We start from the raw sequence: 15464 nt of genomic DNA on the forward strand, positions 1-15464 counted from the left end.
TGCTGGTGGGTCTGGGACTCTCACACTGAGATCTGATACACCTAAACTGGGGTTTGGGTCCCTCAGATGGGGGGTTCAGGTCCTGGACTCCTAAACTGGGGTCAGGGACCCTCAAACTGTAATCTGGGTTCTTTAAACTGCGTCTGGGATTCTTAAACTGAGATCTGGTACCCCCAAACTGGAATCTGCAGCCCTCCAGCGTGATCTGGGATCCTCACACTGAGGTCTCAGCTCTCCACCCTGGCACCTGGGCCTCTCAAACTGGGGTCTGGAATCCTCAAACTGGGTCTGGAACCTCCCCCGCCTGGAGTTTGGACCCCTGAAAAAACTGGGGGGGACAAGTGGGGGAGGTGAGGTAGGGCTTTATTTGGGGGTACAAAGATTAAAGGGGGATGGGGAGACCTCAGGGTGGAATTTTGGGTCTACCTTAGAGGGGGGAGGTGAGTGGGAGTAGCCCAGGATGGAGATTTGGGATCCTCAGGGTGGGCTTTGTGGAGTCTCAGGGGGGATTTGGGGTCCCATGGTGGGTTCTGGAGGGCCTCAGGGTGGAATTTTGGGTGTCCCAGGGTTGATTTAGGCAGTTCCAAGACAGATTTTGTGCATAGATTAGGTGCAAGATGGATTTTGTGGGTCCGAGCACCAGATTTCACAGACCCCTTAGTGGAAGGCCATTGGGGTTTGAGGATTCCCAGGGTGGATTTTGGAGTTTCACAGCGAGTTTCACCCTCCCTAGGATGGACTTGGGCATCTCAGGTTGGATTTTGGGGTTCCAGAGTAGGTTTTTAGGGTTCTAGGATGGATTTTTGGGGTCCTAGGCTGGGTTTTCAGGGTCGGGGGGATGGATTTTAGGGTTCTAGCACCCGCAGCGCAAAGTCCAGGGCGGGGGCACTGTGGGTCAGACACCCCATGGACACCACGTCGATGTGGGGCCCCAAAACCTGGGGGAGGGTCTCTAAAACGATGCCCCCACTGGCCTCCACCATCACTCCGGGATGTGCAGCCTTGATCTGCACTGCAGCCGAGTGCAGCTCCTGGAGGGGACACCCTGTTAGCAGGGAGCACCCCCTCCCCAAAATTTGGGGGTACACTGGACATATGGATGTATACTGGATGCTGCATAGTGCAGAATCCCCCCCCAAATCTGCCCAATGTGGGCTCCCCCACAAGAAACCACCAATTCAGGGATCACTCCACCCACTGAGCTCCAAAATTGGGGTGTCCACCCCCAACCCCTCCAAATCAAGTGTTATCCTGATTAAACCCAATAAAAACTCACTAAAAATAGATTCCCACCCAACATCTGCCCAACTGGGGGCACCACCCACCACTGACCTCCAGAACAACCTCAAATTTTGGCTGTCCCCCCACCCAGAACCCCCCAAAATTGTGGCCTCCTATTCAACGCCTCCAATCCAGGCATTTGCCCACCCACTGACCCCTAAATTACAATCCCCCCACCTAAACTCCCCAAGTCAAGGGTCCCTTCACCCTAAACCTCCCAAATTGGGATTACCCAACCCTCTGACTCCCCCGAAATTGGGATTCCCCCTCATATCATTAGGGCTGCCCCACATTTACAGCAGATCCCCATTTTACTGGTGTAGCCTTACCCTATTTTTGCCACTCTCCTCGATTTTGGGGACTCAGCTGGGGATAGCAGAGCCAGGATCTATGTGGTTAACCCCCACTTTTTTGGGTTCAACCCATTTCACTGGTCTGTCTCTCTTTTTAAAGGGTCTTGACCCCCATTTTTGGGGTCCAGGCTCACACCTGGAGGGTCCTCCCTTTCTTGGGGGCCCCTGCCAGATTTTGGAAGCTCACCTGGTGGGGGCAGAGGTCAAACCTATGGCAGTACCCACCGTTTTTGGGAGATCTGTGCCCCATTTTTGGGGTTTATCCTCATTTTTAGAATCCAAACTCCCATTTTTGGGGTCCAGCCCACACTTGGGGTCCCACCACTATTGGCCCCTCTCCGATTTTGGGGCTCACCTGGGGGGGTCAGGTTGTCCAGCAGGACGATGTCAGCCCCAGCCCCAGCAGCCGCCGGCACCTCATCCGCACTCGAGCACTCGACCCCCAACCAGCGGGTGAAGCCCCCGGCCTGGCGCAGCCCCAAAATCATCTGGGGAAGAGGGGGGGGTCAGGGAGAACCCCAGAGTGACGCCCCAGTAGGGGGCAGGGTAAAATGGGGGCTCCCCCCAGTTATTCACTTAAAATTGGGTTCCCCCACTGCCCTCCCACCACATTGATCCCCAAACATTGGGGTCCTCTCTCCCACAGTATCCCAATTCAAGAGTGTCTACTCCCTAAAAGCTGGGGTTCTCTCAACTACAACCACCAAAATTTAGAGTTACCCATCACATGATCTCCCCCCAATACAGGGGTGACCCCAATTTCCTTCCAAAGTTGGGAGCCCCGCACCCATCCCCCCCAATTCATAGGTCCTCCCACATCAGTCCACGCCCAGAATATCCCAGTCCAAGAGTCTGTCCCAAAATTTGTGTGTTGGTTTGAAAGTAAAACCAGTGCGAGACTCCAAGTCAGTAATACAATTTAATAGGAGAAAAGAGAAAAAATAAAATACATGCAATAATATAAAAGAAACAACCACCAACACAGTCAGAAATACAACCTGACACCCTGTCAGTCAGGGTGTTGGTAGCAGTCCGTATAAATGGTGGGTGCATCCTCCTGGATGACAGATGTGGTTCTGTTGAACCAGTGCTCCTGTAGAAGGTGCAGTTTTCCTCCGAAGATCCAGCGATGATGTGGAAATGGTCCGACTTTCCTCTGGGATCCAGTGGAAAGGTTTGTCTTCGCGTCCCAAACCCCAGTTTTTTATCTAGGTAGGAAAGGCTTGGCTCCTGCCCCTGGCTGGGGCATCTCCCAATGGGATGATGTAATCTTATCAGTCACACAATAGGACTTAATGGCCCATTAATGGAATATATCTTCTGGAGGAAGGATGGGTTGTGAATTGATAACGATGATCATCCCCCGATCTTATCAGATGGCACATCAGCAGAGGATATCTCCCACAGAGATAAGGATCACCACCCCTCCCACATTTTAACGATGGTGATAGAATACACATTTTTGCATTGTACCCCAGGACAATATTCCAACTCCAACATTTCTGATGCCGTTCATGGGTCTCACTGAGGGACACAACTGAGAAAGTGTCCCCAGGTTCCAGTGTGAGCAGGAAATTGGAGGCAGAGATGACAGGTGGTGTGGGAAATGCAGGCACAGAGAGCTCTCAGGGCCTTGTGCATACAGGCTCAGAGATTGCGATGGAAACAAGGTTTGACCTAAGACCTTGGCGAAGGCTTGGGGAATCAGAGCATTAAAAGGAAAATTGATATAAAACAAGAATATAAGTTTTTAGTTTTAGAAGAAATATATTTTAAGCAAACAGAAATATGCATTCTGTAAGCAAAGCAGTATGTTAAGTAAGATAGTAAAAGTTTGTAAAGTTTAGCAATAGAACCTGTTATAAAGTTATAAGTTTAAGATATATCAATGTAGGTTTGTGAAGTGTTATAGGATTGGTTGAAAAATGATGCATTGTGGCAAAGCCATGAGAAGGAAAGGAATTAATGATTGGTGTAAAAGGATGCTGGCAAACTTCACAGAAGTATTTAATTGGATAAAATACTAACGTAAGACATTCTAACTAAGAATGAGGCAGTTTCTGATGTTATGGCATTGGACGTAACACTTTTAATGTCTCACCCTTCTATGAGACTGACACCATGAGGCCATAAACCATCATTTACAGTGTCTCTCAGTTGCCTCATCTCTTGCAATATCAATCTCCCAATACACTTTTTTATGACATCAGACATGACTAATGAAATCAATAGGGCCTTATGGACACCAGGTCTATCCCATTAAAGTCAATATTGATTTAGGGACACGTGGTCTATCCATTAAAATCAATGGGATTTTGAGGAAATTTGGCCCTAATATAGGGAAATTTGAGTAAATTTGGAGGAAATCTTGGGCTGAATTCTGGGAATTTCCACTCCAGGATCGCAGTGCCAATGCTCTGGATGTCCTGGATGAATTCCTGGAGGCCAATTCCGAATCCCTGTTCCTTCACCTGCTGTCCATGCTGGAGCTGTGCCTCCAAGTAAGCCCAAAAATGTCCCTTTTCAGCCTGAAAGCTGGGAATTCCAAGCCCAAAACTGGGACTTTTAACGCCAAATTTTTGGGACATCAGCTCTGCCCACTGAAGTCAAAGGGGATTGAAGGACACCAGGTCTACCCCAGTGAAGTCACTAGGGGTTTTAGGGACATCAGGTCTACCCATTGAGAGGGCTTGATTGGGAAGAGTTACTGTTTAAACTGGGAGCACTGGGAAGGGCTAAGGGGGGACACTGGGGTTACTAAGAGCACTGAAAAAAGTGGGGCAACTGGGAGGAATTTATAGAGATAAATGGAGATAAACAGGACTCTAGAGCTAACCCATTTAATTTAGGGACAGCAGGTCTACTCTTTAAAGGTAATAAAGTTTAGGGCCACCAGGTCTACCCAGTCAAAGCAATGAGGATGTTTGAGACACTAGTTTTGGGGGTCCCAAGGGGGTTTTGTTGATCCAGGTGTGCAAGGGGTACCGAGGTGTATCCAGGTGATTTCTGGGGGTACCCAGGTGATTTTTGGGGCACCCAAGTGGCCTGACTCACCCTGACAGGCCAGGAAAAGATGATGGCCACCGTCATCCCAGTCGATGTGGACACAGGTGACCCTTGGCAGCTGTGGGGCTGTCGGGGGACACCCCAACATTCAGGGGTACTCCAAAAGTCCAGGTGAGGACATCAGGGGTGGGAGGGAGCCCTGAGTTACCTCGGGAGAGGATGCAGGACAGGTACAGCCAGGTGCTTTGGTGCATGGGGTTGGTGAAGATGGTATTCTGCAGCAGCTCCAGCTATGGGGTGGGCAAAGGAGGCACCCCAAAATCTCGAGGGGATACCAGGGGAAATCCCAATATCTTGATGGGGGCACCCAGGTATCCAGGAGTTCGGGTCTACCCATTAAAGTCAGTGGGGATTTAGGGAAACCAGATCTATTCATTGAAGACAATAGGGATTTAGGAACACCAGGCCTACCCATTTAACGCAACAGAACCCACCAGCTCCCACTTTAGGCGAGGGACGGGCTGGAAAATTTTGGGGATCTCGCAAAATTGGGGGAGTTTTTTAGGGAATCCCTCGCCTTCCTTCAGCCTTCCAGGGGGCAGTGCCCTTGCCGTAGTTCCTGGTGGGCAACAGCAGCCACAGGCAGTTTTGCCAGGCTGAGAAGTTGGAGAAGCTTAGGATCAGCAAGGCTCTGGTGAAGGCCAGCTCAGCCTTGAGGTCCTGCCTGACTGCAAGTGCCTACCAGTGTTCCCAGGTGTGGACTGGGAAGGCACCAGTATAAACCCGTAAGCACTCCTGATCTCCTGAGGCTCATGGCAGCAGTTCCCAGTATAAACCAGTATGGCCTCATGCACCCAAACCCATTCCCAGTGTAGTCTAGGAGCTCCTAGTGTGGTCCTGGGGCTCCCAAGTTTATATTGGGAAGGCACCAGTACAAACCAGTAAGCACTTGGAGCCACCCCTGAGCCCCTGAGCCCATGGTGGCAGCTCCCAGCATAAACCAGTAAGGCCAGCACAACCTGAAGTCACTCCCAGTGGAGTGCCAGGCATCCCCAAGACCCCTCCCAGTATAACCCAGTACGCCCCAGTCTGACCCAGTAAAATACAGAATATCCCTGTATAACCCAGTATCAATAACTACAACCCAGTCACCCCCAGCACCCCATCGCAATACAAACCAGTATAACCCAGTATAAACCAGTGACCTCCAGCACCCCATCCCAATAAAAACCAGTATAACCCAGTGTAACACACAGTCGGCCACTAGGTCCTCCCAGCCAGCAGGGGGCACTCATACGCCCCTGCTCCCTTTCCCGGTGGAACCCAGTCCAAACCAGAAACACCCCAGCACCCCATCCCAGTATAAACCAGTATAACCCAGTACAACCAGTACACACAGTGTTAGGTCCTCCTGGACACTCACACAGCCTCTCTCAGTATAACCCAGTACTACCCAGTGACCCCAGCCTCGTCCCAGCACAAACCAGTACAAACCAGTACAAGCCACTCACAGTTGCAGGGGTCGGCCACCAGGAGGTGCTTGCACAGGGCCAGGTCCTCCCGGCCAGCAGGGGGCGCTGCAGTGTCCATTGTGACCCTACAGAACCAAGGAAACCCCTGTGACACTGCGGGGCCCCACGGAACCAAGAGTCCATTGTGAGACACCTGGGCCACGTGGAGCCAAGGAACCATTGTGACACTGGGGAAACTCATGGGACCAAGGGGCCACTGTGACATTGTGGGGCCTCATGGAACCTGTGAGCCATTGTGACACTGCACGGCCTTGTGGAACCAAGGAGACCATGGTGACACTGTGGGGCCACCTGGAACCAAGAGTCCATTGTGACACTCTGGAACTACAGAGACCATTGTTGAGAGTATGGAACCTCGAGGAGCCAAAAGTCCATTGTGACAGATCAAGGCCCATGGAACCCAAAAGAGCATTGTGACACTGTGGGGCCCCATGGACCCAAATCTCCATTGTGACAGTGCAGAACCAAGGGGCCTTTGTGACACTGCAAGGCCTCAGGGAACCAAGGAGTCCAAAGGACTCAAACATTTCTTGCAGGGTTCTGCCTTGGGGAAGGGGAAGCTGCTTGGTGGCACCTTGGCTTTAGCACACACTAATAGAAGGTGTCTGTTTTCAATGGGGACATTAAGGAGTTGTAGATTGCTTCAAAACAGAAAAATAAAAAAGGGGGGGGAGGGGAACACTCCTTTTGGCCTGTGTGCAGCCAGTTCTCCAAGTAAAGCAGGTCCCAGGTGAGTGAGGACAGACAGGATGGAGTTGGGGAATGTGCAGCAAGGTTGTCCACACTGGGTCAGACCTCAAGGCACAGCTTCTGTGAGCAGGCTAGACCTGAGGAGAGACCCTGCATCAATATCAATCACAGAATGCTGGAATCACCTCTGCTCTAAAGAGAATAGCAATGAAATACAGTCTTCAAAATAGGAATGTGTATTTCTTAGAATCCCATGGAAATACTTCTCCATAACTGGATTTGAAAATATTCCTAATGAATGAACTTCACCAGAGGGAAATCAAGGCAGAGCCATGGTTTGTCAGGACTTGCTTGATCCCAATCAGCCCCGTGGTGCATTTGGAGCTGAGCCCTTGAAGCTCAGGGCCTGAGAGGAGATTGCCCAAACCTTTCCGGGAGTCCAAGGCAGAAGAAAACCCAAAGTGTCTCAAAGCATTAATGGGTCTCACTGAAGTCCATCCCCAACACAGGCTCCTCATGGACTTCTTGGAGGAAAGAACTGGATGCCAGGATCACCCAAAACCCTCTCAGAGAGTCAGAGAGGAAAGGAAAATCCAAACTACCTTTAAAACCTTGAGTATCTCAATATATTATTGAGACCCACTGAGTGTCAATATAAAGCTCTCAAGGGGCTAATTAAAGGAGATAATTGGGGCCATGATGGCATAAACTACTAGAAGAGTTGGTGTCAAAAGGGAACCTCCAAGTACCTTAAAAAAACTGAGTACCTTGAAGCCTTAATCAGCCCCGCTGTGTTGTTACTGACAAAGGCTCTCAAGGGACTAATTAAAGCTGATAATTGGAGGCCATGATTACACAAAGCTCTCACAGAATCCAAGGCAAAAGGAAAACCCAAAGTCCTCTGAAAAACCTGCAGTCCCTGGGAGCATGAAGGAGCCCCCCAGGGCCATTCCTGACCAAGGCTCCCCAGGGACTCGTCCCAGCAAATCCCTGAGGCCACTGGGATGTGGGGGGATGCTGAGGGCAGGACAAGGGGTGACAGTGGCCAGCCTTGCTGGGGCTGTGCCAGGAGGCCCCAGTGGCTCAGGACAAGGTATCTCCTCCCAGCCTTTGGTGGCCCAGACCCTGCTGTGCCCCAGGGCACCAAGACTCTTGTCTTCTCTTTGTCTTCACTTGTCATCTCTGCCTCCAATTTCCTGCTCTAACTGGAACCTGGGGACACTTTCTCAGTTGTGTCCCTCAGAGGGAACCATTAAAACTTTAGGAAACTTTGGAGTTTGATTGTGACTTGGAGTTCTAGAGAGGTTTCTTCAGCTCCCACTTAGGGACTGATGCTCAGAGACTCAGCCCCAATCCCTGAGAGCATCATTAATGTGCTTGTGCTGTGTCTGTGCTTATTAGCTGGGCTGGGCTCCTGGCATAGAAGGCAATCCTGGCAACCAAGAAGAGCTTCAAAAACACATTTCTCTTGATGAGCAGCACTTCTCCCAGCCCAGCAGGTCTGGAGCACTGCCTGCATCCACCCCGGGCACAGCACAGAGGCACAGAGAGCTTCAATCAGTCAGGGCTGGGAAGATGCTCAGAAGTGACTGGGGCAGAATCACTCCCAGCCCTTGACACAGGAAGCCTCTGGCTGCAGGACAATGCAGCTGCAGCTCCTGCAGTGATCTCCTAAAGCTGGAACATCCCAATGCCTGCAGACTGTGTGAGTACATTCTCTGATGATCTCTTGTGTAGAGCAGCCAGGGGTACCCAGGGCTGTGGTGCAGAGCAGGGTCCTGCAGCCCAGGGCGCTGTGCTGGGGCAGGGACTCTGCTGCCTGCCAGGGACAGCTCTCAGCCAGCCCTGGGAGCTGCTCCCAGCACTGGGGACAAAGTCTGGGTGGAAGGAGACAGCTGGTGAGGCTTGGAAGGGTTGTCCTTGTGTGGTGAGGATGCTGCATTATTCAGGACTGCTGTTCCCAGCACGACATTTAAATCTAGAACATTTCCAAGCAGATTGTACAGGGATCACAGCAACTCCAGGACTACAGAAAAAGGAAAATGCTGCTTTTTTAGTTTACTGCTCTGCGTTGCCTAGATGGGAAATTGCACATAGATATTTATCTCTCAGTTCAGGTAGAGAGAAATAAGGAATTTATTTCTCAGACCTTAATAAAGTGGTCAGTGACAGAAATCAGCACAGGGTCCCTCACAGGCAGCATCAATGTCGCTTTTCCAGCCTCCTCAGGATTGTTGTGATGTTGCCATCAGAGCCTGCAGAGATAGAGCTGGCCCTGGGCTGTGCCCTGTGCTGGGAGGGGTCTGCAGGGCAGAGCTGAGCCCCCAGGGCTGGGCTGGGCTCTGGCAGCACTGGCAGGGCCCAGCCCTGGGCACAGGGAAGCAGCTGCTGGCAGGGACAGCTCCAGGCAGCAGAGCCCTGGGCAGGCAGTGGGGGGAAAGTGCCACCAAGCTGGGCTGGGATATTTCAAGTCCTCTCCAAACTGAACTATTCCATGATTACTTTTCTTACAGATCCTCATGCCAAGACACTGCAAATGTCCAACAGCAGCTCCATCAGCCACTTCCTCCTGCTGCCATTGGCAGGCACGTGGCAGCTGCAGCTCCTGCACTTCTGCCTCTTCCTGGCCATCTCCCTGGCTGCCCTCCTGGCCAACGGCCTCATCATCAGCGCCGTAGCCTGCGGCCACCACCTGCACACCCCCATGTTCTTCTTCCTGCTCAACCTGGCCCTCAGTGACCTGGGCTGCATCTGCACCACTGTCCCCAAAGCCATGCACAATTCCCTCTGGGACACCAGACACATCTCCTATGAAGGATGTGCTGCTCAGCTCTTTTTCTTCCTGTTCTTCATTGGTGCAGAGTTTTATCTCTTGACCATCATGTGCTACGACCGCTATGTGTCCATCTGCAAACCCCTGCACTACGGGACCCTCCTGGGCAGCAGAGCTTGTGCCCACATGGCAGCAGCTGCCTGGGCCAGTGCCTTTCTCAATGCTCTGCTGCACACAGCCAATACATTTTCCCTGCCTCTGTGCCATGGAAATGCCCTGGGCCAGTTCTTCTGTGAGGTACCCCAGATCCTCAAACTCTCCTGCTCCAAATCCTACCTCAGGGAACTTCGGATCATTGCTGTTAGTGTCTGTTTGGTATTTGGCTGTTTTGTGTTCATTGTTTTCTCCTATGTGCAGATCTTCAGGGCTGTGCTGAGGATCCCCACTGAGCAGGGACGGCACAAAGCCTTTTCCACCTGCCTCCCTCACCTGGCTGTGGTCTCTCTATTTGTCAGCACTGCAGTGTTTGCCTACATGAAGCCCCCCTCCATCTCCTCCCCATCCCTGGATCTGGCATTGTCAGTTCTGTACTCAGTGGTGCCTCCAGCTCTGAACCCTGTCATCTATAGCCTGAGGAACCAGGAGCTCATGGTTGCAGTGTGGACACTGATCTCTGGATGGTTTAAGAAACATTAAACCTGTTGCCAATTTCTGCAAGTCACTTGTAATATGAGTCGTTTTTTATAGTTCTTAATTTTTGATTTTAGGGAGTTTTTACCTCTGTTTTAGTCTAACAATCTTGTCCACAAAATAAGCGCATTATTTATGACATTTCTCATTTTTCTGTCTTTCCACCATGTCTGTGGCCCCAGACTCTGCCAATAGGGGTTGTGTTCTCTGTGGCTTTAAACGAACTAAAGGATATCCCAACAAAGTTTGCACTGGAGATCCCCCTTCTCTGGAGCTTCCTTCTGCTTCCTTCTCTGGAGCTGCAGCAGCAATGTCTGTGTGCAGAGTTGGGGGCAGGTCAGGGGTGGCACAGCAGCTGTGCTCCTGCTGGCCACACCATTCCTGATCCAGGCCAGGAGTCATTGGCCTTCTTGGCCACCTGGGCACACTGCTGGCTCATGTCCAGCCTGCTGTCCATCAGTGTCCCCAGGTGCCTTTCTGCCTGGCTGCTGTCCAGCCACTCTGTCCCCAGCCTGGAACACTGCAGGGGTTGTTGTGGCCAAAGTGGAGGACCCAGCACTTGGTCTTGTTAAACCTCACCTTGTTGGCTTTGGGCCCTGGATCCAGCCTGTCCAGGTCCCTGTGCAGAGCCCTCCTACCCTCCAGCACATCCACACTCACAGCCAGCTTGGTGCTATCTGCACATTTGCTGATGGGGTACTCAATTCCCTCATCCAGATCACCAATCAGGATGTTAAACAGGACTGGGCCCACACTGATCCCTATGGGACACCACTGCACACACGCTGGATGTGGCACTGTTCCCCACCACTCTCTGGGCCCGAACATTCAGCCAGTTCTTAGCCCACAGAAGGGTGAACTGGTCCAAGCCACAGGCTTCAGCTTTTCCAGTAAATGCTCTGGGACATGGTGTCAAAGGCTGAAATTCTGGTAGACAACATCCACAGCCCTCCCAGAATCCAGCAGCCCTGGCAGAAAACTCTTGGTGGGCAGGAGCTGGGCAGGAGGCAGCCGAGTGCCCTGGCAGCAAGGCAGGGCAGGAGCACCCTGGGCTGTGTGACCAGGACATCAAGGACGTGGATTATCCAGGTCACTGGGGCATGGTTTGGGTTGCCCAGGGCAGGAAAGATGTCTGGCAGCTGGAGCAGGGTGAGGGAAGGGCCTCCAAGGTGGGGCTGGAGCCCTTTGGCTGTGAGGAGAGGCTGAGGGAGCTGGGCTTGTCCAGCCCGGAGCAGGGAAGGCTGAGGGGCTCCTCATGCCAGCCTGGCAGTGCCAGCCAGGAGCTGATGGAGAACACAGAGCCAGGCTCTGCACTGGGGGGGCTGGAGGGGGACAAAAGACAATGGGTGGAAAGGGGAATGACGGGACATCAGACAGGATATGTGGAAAACCTTTGTTCCCATGGGCTTAGACAGGTTCTGAGATGCTGCCCCATCCCTGGCCTTTGGGATTTTCCAATCCAGACCAAATCAAGCCTTGAACCCCTTGGTCTCACCCAGTTTCTGACAGGTTTGGCTGCAGACTTGCTGAGGTCCCTTCCAACCTCAGCTCCTGGATGATCTTGGGATGATGCTGCTCCCGAATTTGGAATGGGCTGGAGCAGATGTTTATGGGACAGGAGCCCTCTGGGGCTGTAGGGGACCTGCAGCTTGTGAGGTGCACGAGCACATCTCATTAGCTGGGGCATTTGAGTACTTTACAAAATGTCAAAAATTTCCCACCAGAAGAGAACAGAAACTTCCTGGGTGTGTACTGATGGCAGTACAAGAAATACTGATCTTCCCCTGTATCTGTGTTACCACTACACTGTCTATTATTTCATGTCCCTCTTCATTTGGGTCTTTCCACCTCTCCTGTTTAAATGGCCATGTCTAAGGACATTTCTTCCCTAGACCAGCTCCTATGGCCTTCCCATTGCTCCCAGATTTCCTCCTCCTCTTGTTCTCTGGTCATTCCACATTAGTCAACATCTTAATTGTGTCTACATGTATCACAGAATCACCCTTTCTAATGTCTGTGTCTAAAACTGTTCCTGTATGGAAATACCTTTTTCATGGTGGATACATCAGATACTGCTTTGACATTGCACAGAGCTGAGGAAAGTATTTTGAGGTGTATTTAATTTTATCATGGGTACTTTGTTTTATGTTGGCCACGAAGAAAAACCTTGTGTGCCTCTGAGTCTCACCAGTTGCTGACCCCCAAAGGACACAAACCTGATGAGTTGTGGTTCCCACTGCAGTGCTGGCACTTGCACCTCCCTCCATCCCCACAGCAGAGCTGCCTTGTCCCAGAAAGTCCCTGGCAATGCAGGGATGAAGGAAACAGGACAGGCTGTGGGGATCAGGGGCAGGGCACAGGCAGGGATTTGGGGTGGTTGTGAGCCCAGGGCAGGAGCCAGCCCTTGGCCTTGGTGAACCTCATCCAATTGTCCTGGGCCCATGGCTCCAGCCTGTCCAGATCCCTCTGCAGAGCTTCCTGCCCTGCAGCACAGCCACACTCCCACCCAGCTTGGCCTCACCTGGACACTGACTCAGGGTGCCCTCCATGGCCTCGTCCACATCAGCAAGAAAGAGATTTCACTGCCCTGGCCCCAATCCTGAGCCCTGGGGACACCCCTGGATGTGGCTCCATTGCCCAGAACTCCTTGGGCTGGAATTCTGTTTTTTATGGAGCTGTGCCTGCCTTTGGTTTTGTTTGCTGACAAGAAATGAACATCCCTCTGTGTCTGGGGCAGCTCCTTCTCCAAGGAAAGCAGGTGGGAGTTGGTGCCAAGGAGCTGAAAGCTGCAGGCACAGCCTGGAGGGGAGGGAGCTCAGATTTGCACAAGGCTGCTCTGAGTGCCAGGGGTTGGATGGGGCAAATGGTGGAGTGGGGGTAGGGACAAAGTCAGCCATAAAGATTCTTGATTTTCATATTTCTTCAGACTGCATTAGGAGGTGCTTGGGATCAATGTCACCTGGAGATTGCTGATAACAGTGTATAGACTGGAAAAGAATAAACAGGAAAAAAATATTCTGTCATTACTTTTAAATGTAATGCATTCATTTTCAATACAATTCTGAAATCTGTCTAATTAACCAGAATGGAATTAAAACTTAAATTATTCCCATGGGCTTCCCTTGTTAGGGTGATTTGAAATGTTCATGAGCCCTGGGCCACTGAATTCCTGAACTGAAGAGCTGAAGGCTGAACAAGCCTCTGGAGCTGTAAAATTCAGCAGCAGCCTCCAAGTTGCTGAGGATGTCAGCAGCCCCCACTGAGGCCATCCCTGCCCAGAGACCGTGGGGGAATGGGCAGACAAGGAGAGCGTCCCTGGGGCTGGGGAAGCAGAACTCAGAGGCACCAGTGGCTCCAGGTGGAAATGGACTCTGGAATGTGGCTGTGAAAGCCCTGCCTGGGCTGTGCCAAGCAGGACACACAAGCCCTGACCCCATCACCTGGCAATGGGGACTGGTGACCTCACAGGATGCTCGTGGCTGTCCCTGAGCAGTGGGAAGTGGGGTGGGAATGATGGGGGCAGGAGAGCAGCAGGAGCCCTCCAAAGCTCTGTGGGATTGGAGAGGAGGCCACCAGCCCTGGCGCTGGAATAAACTGGTGTCATCTCATGGGCCTTGGTGGGAGGGACAGCAGCCACAGCCAGGGGACAGAAATGTCATTGCTGCTGGCAGGGGGGGTCCCAGCCCCCCGAGGCCATTGGTCACCCCCAGTGCAGCTCTCCTAGCCTGGCCTAGGTCTGTGCTGGTTTCCTGGCAGACTTTACCCAGTGCCCCATTTCCCCAGCCCCCTCTGGCCCTGGGAGCTCCCAGAGCTTTACTGATGTCCCTCTGGCCTCCCTCCTATTTCTTCAAATAAAAAAAGTAGTGTTTGGCTGAGGAATGGCCAATTCCTGTGGGATTCCCAACACCTGCCTTCTTCCCACACCCTGCTAAAGCTCCCGTGGCACTCAACCAGTCGCAGGCAAAGCCTTGCTTCAATCTGCTCCTTCTCTCCCTCTGCCAGCACTGAAATCCATGTCCCATCCCCAGCCCTGCAGAGCAGCCCAGTCCTGTCTGGCCCTGCAGTAGAAACTGGAGGCATGGCAGGTCAGGGACAGCCACTCTGTGTCTGGAATGCTCAGCAGATGCTCAGCTCGGGCAGCTCCTGCAGCCCCAGGGCCAGCCCGGCTGCCCAGCAATTGTTAATTTAGGATTCCTTCCTAAGTCTGGTGTGACAGCAAGCAAGGCTTGAACCACTTGTGATGCTCAGTTTCCATGGAAACCAGCAATAGGACCCCATTGCTATGGGCTTGTGCCATGGAATTCCAGAGCTGTGATGTCACCATGACAAGCATCAGCCAAACGCGCTGCTGGTGCCCAACACCACGGCAACCAGACATGGAAATGCTAAGCCAGGGACTGTTTCCATGGTAACCAGCACTTGGGATGGCTGTCATGGCAACCATCATGGATACACTGCCATGTTGCCATGGACATTTCACTGAGACCTGTTGCTGTGGTTGGCTGCCACCACAACCATTTCAGGTCCTGTTGCCAAGGCTGGTTGCCATGACAACCATCGGGGCAGTTGCCATGACAACCTACACAGACACTCTCCATTGGTGCTGTTTCCATGGCAACCATCAATTAACCAGATTCCAGGGACTTTGTACAACATTTGCACAACTCATTTGCCATGGAAACGATCCCACAGTACTGTGGAAGGTCAGTGCCATGGCAACCATCATAAAACTCCATTGCTACAGTTGGTTGCTGTCTTGGCTTGCAAAGCAGGATGTAACCAAAAGTGTGCATTCTATCACCACCTGTTAAAACCAGGTGGGGCCAGTGTTCTTTATCTTTTCCACAACCCATCCTTCCTCCAGGAGATATCTCCTGTTAATGGACCACTGACTCCCAGTGCATGGCTGATAAAATTCCATCATCCCATTGGGAGATGCTCCAGCCAGGGGGAGGAGCCAAGACTTTCCTACCTAGACAAAATCTGAGCTTTAGAACATCAGAGCAGCCTTTTTCCACTGGATTCCAGAGGAAAACCAGACCCTTCTGCATCATCACTGGACCTTCAGAGGAAAACTGCACCTTCTACAGGAGCACTGCTCCAACTGAACCACACCTGTCACTGCAGGAGGATGCAGCC

The 15464-nt window shown here is 52.0% G+C and overlaps 1 protein-coding gene across 1 annotated transcript; it reads right to left on the reverse strand.

The window, feature by feature from the left end:
• Positions 1-845: 845 nt before the first annotated feature.
• On the reverse strand, positions 846-14938 carry QPRT (quinolinate phosphoribosyltransferase). The gene is made up of 3 exons (XM_088157860.1): positions 14909-14938; positions 9103-9165; positions 846-1031 (listed from the first exon to the last, which is right to left on the reverse strand). Exons 1-3 carry the CDS (start codon positions 14936-14938, stop codon positions 846-848), a joined length of 279 nt encoding a protein of 92 aa, XP_088013986.1.
• Positions 14939-15464: the final 526 nt, after the last annotated feature.

The sequence above is a fragment of the Sturnus vulgaris genome, unplaced genomic scaffold (assembly GCF_052056855.1).
Source record: "Sturnus vulgaris isolate bStuVul1 unplaced genomic scaffold, bStuVul1.hap1 Scaffold_192, whole genome shotgun sequence".
Lineage (NCBI taxonomy): Eukaryota > Metazoa > Chordata > Aves > Passeriformes > Sturnidae > Sturnus > Sturnus vulgaris.

Excerpts from the sequence above, each read along its gene's own strand:
- QPRT (XM_088157860.1), bottom strand. The coding sequence starts at position 14,938 with ATGGAAACAGCACCAATGGAGAGTGTCTGT. Across the intron at positions 9,166-14,908 it reads CACCAATGGAGAGTGTCTGT|ACCCCTCCCAGCACAGGGCA; the intron begins GTAGGTTGTCAT and ends TCTGCCCTGCAG. Across the intron at positions 1,032-9,102 it reads TGCAGGCTCTGATGGCAACA|GAGCTGCACTCGGCTGCAGT; the intron begins TCACAACAATCC and ends TGTCCCCTCCAG.